Here is a 6,626-nt window from a genome sequence, read left to right as displayed (position 1 = left end):
TCCTGATAATCATTTGAGAACTGAGATTATTCATCACCATCGGGAGCGGTCCTTTAAGAAATCTATGTATCTAAGTCATTTGCTCGTTCTCTTTCAGTCGTAGGAACTATTGAAAAGAAAAGATTTCTTTGATTTACTTGATTGTAATGCCATTCTAGGTGATTTACATATTAACAGTAAAAAATTTGATTGTCCAAAAAATTCTAAATCCCTTTTGATGTGGTTTAAAGTATTTGATTGAATTGTTTTATTTTTATTTTTAGTCATTCTAGGTGATTTACATATTAACAGTAAAAAATTTGATCATCCAAAAATTTTTAAATCACTTTTGATGTGGTTTAAAGTATTTGATTGGATTTTTTTATTTTTATTTTTAATTATAAATATTATTCTCACAAAAAATCAGTCTACCCTAAACTTCTAACCCACCCATATAGGATAGACGTTGCTTCCCTACATATTTTCTTTTTTCTTCTAAGGTTTCGTATATTTTATTGGTTCAAAACAGGTATGGACTCGGTTGGAATGTTAAACCATCTGTTCTGCATTAATCTAACAGTAACCAGTATAACTAAAATGAATTTCTTACAAGATCTGGTCCGGATTCAGTCCAGTTTTTGGGAGTTGCAAGGTGATGACCTAGGAAAAAAATCCAAGCTTTTATGGTTCTTCATATCACGAGGCAAATGGCCTATGGTTCTGTGATGGGGCCGTAGGGGGTAGTCGGAAAATCATTATTCAATATAGATGCAGCATTTCAACTACCCAACTAAAGATATCAAGCTTTGCTGTTTTTTTGGTCTGAGTAGATCTTCTACACAGTAGATGATACACTATGCATTGCATAATAATATTAACGGCCAGGATTTCTCATGGCAAGTCGATAATTGTACTTGGGCTCTTCATTGATACAAATAAAATGAGAATTATTTCAAGATATATATGTACGTATAATCCTCTTGAAGATTAACAAGTGAGGTTGGTTTATCATAACAGAAGAAAAAGTATGAGTTATTGGGAAACTCTGGAACCAGGATGAAGGCTCGATCTAGAAAAGCCAGGAAGTTTGATCTATCGCTCCTGATCCATCCAACCAAGTCTGATGCACATGAACCCACTTAAACCCATTCGGTACCCCACCCTATGGAAACCACAAATCAACCATCATATCAGATCATGAAGTTCATTATCTATATTGTGTATGTAAAAGCACTTAAAGATATAAAAATCTTACCTTCGAACTAAGTAAAACTGTGGACAGACAACATTTGGACCCTTCATCTACAAGAGAATTCACAGTGGTTAGGGACAGCAACTATGAAGCAAATCTGAAAATAAAAAGAGCTTTAATATAACCTACTATGCCAGATGTTTTCCCTATCAAAATAATATGATGTACAAATTATATATAGAGAATTTGGTTTTACATCCTTTCCTAACAATAAATTTTCTAAAGCTGAATGTTTAAAATTTTCAACTTGAAAGTATTTAAGTTCAAGTTTGCTACACTGTATCTCCAAGAACAACCATTAATTAATGCAACCCATGATTTGGCTATAAAGAGATACAATTAAGGCTCACAACAAATGTTAGAATTGCAAGTATAGAGAAGACAACGGACCCATGGAATTAAAAATAAACGTACAAAAGCAAGATTGGATACTTAAAAAAGGAGGCAATAACAGAAAAATGTCTCACCAGATAGCTCCCACTTATCGAACTTCACTAGCCAAGTGTCTGAACCGATTTGAGCAGAGGAAACTCGATCAACCCATATCCGAAATTGTTTTCCTTGTTTGTCTCCGTAATACTTTCCCATCGCATCTACGCAGTCATGAAGAGGACACTCAACTCCAGAAGGATGGACAAAGATTCCAGATGGATACTGTCAAAATACATTAACTAAGCAATTAAAAGTCTGTAACTGGCAAGAACTAAATTCATCGACAACCCAAGATATAAAAACAAGATGGGTATACAACCTAGAAGTTTCAAATTCAAATCTCATCAAATTAATTCATCAAAGTTAACTCCAAAGGACTGGCTACATACACAGACAGCTTTCAAATTCCGCTTATACTCCTCGGATTTCTCAACTTCAGCACGCCTCCATCTTTCATAGAACAAGTAGAACTTCACCACTTCATGACCCGGATGGACAATTTCTAGCTTGCACTCCGAGAAATCCCTAACATCTCTTGGAGATGTCTCTGGACCTAGGGCAAAATGACCAATGGCTTCAATGATCCCAGCTGCACACCTCTCAGTTGCATGGATGATATTAGGGTTGTTTTTGGCATTTTCTGCGTGCCACTGTAAGAGTTCCTCCTGGGCATTGCTGACCTGCATTTCAAGCAGATGAGTGACAGAACTGTGGTAAAACAAAGATGGGTTTTGTTAGCACGTGCCCTAAGGGCAACACATTAAAGTGCATTAGCTACACCTTGGGAATTGTTTTTTAGACCAAAATTACCCTTAAAAAATATATTTTTTACTTAAATGCCCCCAAATGCTTGTTTCCAAAGTGTAGTTAATGGACTTTAACGTGTGCACACGTTAACAACCCAACAAGGATATACAAGTTTCAATGGAGAACTAAGTGAAGGCTGTGGTAGATACCGACCATCACACCATATACTTCTGGAATGCTGAACAGTTCGGCATCATTGCCAGAATCACCACAAACAAGAGTATTAGTTGGTTGTTTTCCATCAGACTTAAACTTTTTGAGCAAATATGCAAGAGCTTGTCCTTTGCCAGCACCTTGTGGTAAGATGTCCAGATCCATCCCTCCACTGTAGATTATTTTTACATCTAACTGGTCAAGAACAAAGATGAACAAGCTATTTTAGAAGACAAAAAAAAAATTATAATAATTATTTCTACTTTTCAGGCGAATACAAGTCCATTTGTTTAATCTTACCCCACGTTTTTCCAGACGTTCTGAAAGAGCCTTCATTACATCCTGAGCCTTATCTTTCTCCACATAAAAGCTAACCTTATGTGGCCGCTGCTCTGTTTCCGACTGCATTATACTTGTAATCTTACAGTTATATTCATACTCCAAATACAAGCACAATGAAACCCATTTTCTTTTTATCATGTTAGATACTTTAAACAGGAAATGACAATATAACAATCAACGAATTGATATAAACCACAAACCACACCTGAAAAGTCAGTTCTGGAAACTTGGCTGTTTCCTCTGTAACAATGGATCTGTCCCATTTCTGATTCAGAATCTGTTCCCAACCATCATCTGGCACCATTGCTTCACCATATGTTATCTCTGTTCCGACGGACATTATAGTTATATCTGGGGTCAGCATTGGTTTCTCTTTCCTCAACTGTTTGTAAAGTGTAAGTGAACGTCCAGTTGAGAAAACTAGAAGAGAATCATGACGGTAATAGGCTTCCCACAAGGCATTAAACCTGAGTAGTGAAAGGTTTTCTGGATCGTGATGATCCACCTACAAGTACGAATCATCTAGTCTAATAAAAAATCACCGACGAGAATGAGTAAAATTCAATAAGTGATAAGCGTATGTTTACAATCCCTACCATCGTATAGTCAAGATCTGAAACAATCATAAGACGTGCGGGACCATTGAGCCTATCCATGAGTAACCACCACTGCGAACTGGTGATATTTCTGATATTTTACAAGCATTATTCACATTCAGAAGATCAAAATCATGCTGCGTATGCACATTGATAGTGAAATTTGAAAACCTCAAATGAAGCATTTGGGAAATTTTTGTTACACAAACAATACACCTTTAATTCACATTGTCAGATTCATACAAACAGCCAATGTTTTGAAAGGTGGGGGCATGGTGTGGCTGTATGAGGCCTCAGGACCTTATGATGCCTGAAGGGTAAGCCTCAAGCCCCATTGTGCTAGAACTATAATAAATGAAGGAGATAGAGAATTTTGGTGGAATAATATTTGAAAAAAAACATAGTTAAATAACAGATAACGTGCATTGAGGCAATCCTGATCTCAAACGTATGAATTATGGGGGTGTGTTGTTCCTCATTGTTGAAGGGATACCCCTCATTGTTTATACACCTTTTTAGACATGCCTTGAGTCCTTTTCCTTAGTGTTCGGTTGGAGAGGAGCATCAAGGTGTACATTTGAGATGCCATTAACCAATGTTTATAAAATAACCCATCTTTTACTCTTTTGAAATTTTATTTGATACGATAATAAGAATTTTCAAGTACTTGGTTAATAGAAACATACAATTCCACCTTTTCCAAGGCAGTTCTTTTCTTACCGGGCTTTCCTTAATATACAAGAGCCAATTGTTTTGCAACATTTCACAAACTAATTTTTCTAAGGTTTTATTTTCAGCATATTTATTTAATCAAAATCTCTTTTTTATGAAAAATTCACACACAGACGGGGAAAAGCAGTAAACCCTTTGATGAGGGTAGGTTATTTTACAATAAAATTCTCATACCAACCAAGAACGAATTTGACTCTTCAAGTTCGCCCGCCCCTAACCAACCTCTAAACTGACCAATCTCAGAACTCTCTATTTCTCAATCAGAACACCCACAAACATGCCCAATCTCTCTCCCTCACCAATGACAGTACCAACGAGGAGGAACGATGCCCTAAAAGTAAAAGAGGGAGACCAAAAAGGCATTGTTGTAAGCAGTATGAGAAAACATAAAAATACCTGCCTCCACTGAAGATATGGCTCAACAAAGAGTAAAATGGAAAAATAGGATTCATCGTACCGACCCAAAAAACGGGAATACGGTGTAGAAGATGATGAGTTATTGAAGTTCTAAAAATGAGATAAATTTCTTGAATCATCAAAAGAATAAAGCGGGAGCAAGGGTTTGGACAACAGTGTGATTTCATTTTTTTGGATTTTCCTTATTCTACTTGTCTTTTTATTTTTATTTGGATATGCAATATATAGATGTGATCTTAATGAGTAAATGGTGTTTTGGAACTTTGCAGATTATAGAACAGTTCATATTTGCAAATATTGGACAGGTAAAACTTAAGTAGATTATTCTATCTTAAAAAATGACTTGCAGTAGGAATGGACTTTCTTGTGTTGATTCTGCTATTAGTATTGGTAGGTTATCATATACCTATTCTTAAAACAAATTATTTTTTTCTTATAAATTTGTCTAGAGAATTTTCCCTGGATCATCCACATATCAACCAAATGACATCCAAAAAAGTGGAACAAATTCAACGTGAAATACAAATTTAGATATAAAAAAAGGTACTAAACCAATGAGCAGCACTGTAGTATGGAGAGGTAATTTTGAATGCAGCAACTGAAGACAACATGGATGGCTAACAAGCCTTAAGAACTTAGAAACTAGTTGTTATGGGTTAAGGGGTTTTTCATTTGGTCGTCAACAAGATGCACACACTTTGAGGAACATTTAAATAGACAATTGAAATTCCTCAAGAGTAACCTATGCGAACCTGAGTAAATTGATACCAATTTTTAGTTAAAATTTTCATTCGAGCATCTCACTCAGAATTTCCTTTTAAGTATAATTTTTTTTCTTTGGAAAGTAGATACTTAAGTATAAGGAGGTCGAATGATGCAGCTTTCTACACTTTAAACCAAAGGCAACAGTAAAATTACTGGGAAACCCATTGCACAGATAGAAAAAAGTCATCAGCATGGAACATGTCTATAGTTTTGAGTGTACGGAGAATCAATTTTTTTAACATTGATCAAATCACCTATAAGATGTTTTAAAAAAAAAGTTTTAATTAGAGAATGTAAAATTAACCAACAGAAATAATGAAAAAAGGAGGAACTGTTCAAAGTTTTAGATCTGAAATCAACAGAGAAAAGGTTTTAATAAAGTAAATAATAGGTCAAAGAAGCAATCAGTAGAAACACGATACCGAATGAGCTAAATGTCCAATCTTTCTGCAAATTTACAGTAAAACCTTCAAAGAAAATAATTAAAATCCAAACTAATTTCCTAAACCCAAAAAAAAAAAAAAAAACGCACAAAAAAACTGAAATAAAAATATGAGATCAGAAAGGAAAAAAAAAATGATAAATTGACGAAGCAATTACCTGATGTTTCAGATCAAACAAAGCTGGATTGGATATCCCAAATCACCTGCAAATTAACGAGAAGTACTTGAAATCCATGAAAAAAAAAAAAAAAAATCAAAGAAAAATCAACCGTTTTTTACAGAGAAACTGAAGCAGATATTACCAGAGAATTGATGAGAAGAGGAATTAAAAGAATCCGAAATCGAAAATCAGATCTAGGGCCAATTTATATATAGAATTCATGCTCGATCGATCTCTAAAAGATTTCTGCGTAGTTTTAAGGGGGAATCGAAAGCCACTTTTGGCCTTCCAATATAGATATCAGATATGGGAATTCGATCCAAATTCGTTGGCGCTTCTTTTGTAGAACCAAGTGCATGGAGAGAAACGACCAAAGAGTAGGTTGGCTTCGTGGAAGCGTACACGTGGATTCTATCAATCTGCACCGTACATTTGGAGGAACTCCTATCGACGCCACGTAGATGAAAAATAGTCTCACCCCTCCGCATTTAATAAATATTGGTGTTTTCAAAGTGATGCCCAACTGTATCCCTTGACTTCAGTCTTGT

At 35.3% G+C, this 6,626-nt stretch overlaps 1 protein-coding gene across 2 annotated transcripts; it reads right to left on the bottom strand.

Annotated features, from left to right (window-relative positions):
- Window positions 1-905: 905 nt before the first annotated feature.
- LOC147385407 (sucrose-phosphatase 2-like) lies at window positions 906-6,424 on the bottom strand. Of its 2 annotated transcripts, XM_086423088.1 has the most exons (10): window positions 6,221-6,424; window positions 6,076-6,121; window positions 3,562-3,652; window positions 3,171-3,470; window positions 2,924-3,025; window positions 2,624-2,818; window positions 2,053-2,343; window positions 1,699-1,885; window positions 1,235-1,281; window positions 906-1,141 (listed from the first exon to the last, which is right to left on the bottom strand). In XM_086423088.1, exons 3-10 carry the CDS (start codon window positions 3,619-3,621, stop codon window positions 1,049-1,051), a joined length of 1,275 nt encoding a protein of 424 aa, XP_086279214.1. In that variant the 5' UTR covers window positions 3,622-3,652; window positions 6,076-6,121; window positions 6,221-6,424; the 3' UTR covers window positions 906-1,048. The 2 variants fall into 2 exon arrangements, with proteins under 2 accessions (XP_086279214.1, XP_086279215.1); XM_086423089.1 differs by lacking the exon at window positions 3,562-3,652 and having other exon boundaries at window positions 6,221-6,422.
- Window positions 6,425-6,626: the final 202 nt, after the last annotated feature.

Source organism: Akebia trifoliata, chromosome 14 (genome assembly GCF_017979445.1).
Source record: "Akebia trifoliata isolate Shusen 1 chromosome 14, ASM1797944v1, whole genome shotgun sequence".
In the NCBI taxonomy this organism is placed as follows: domain Eukaryota; kingdom Viridiplantae; phylum Streptophyta; class Magnoliopsida; order Ranunculales; family Lardizabalaceae; genus Akebia; species Akebia trifoliata.
This window is presented reverse-complemented; position numbering and strand designations above follow the sequence as displayed.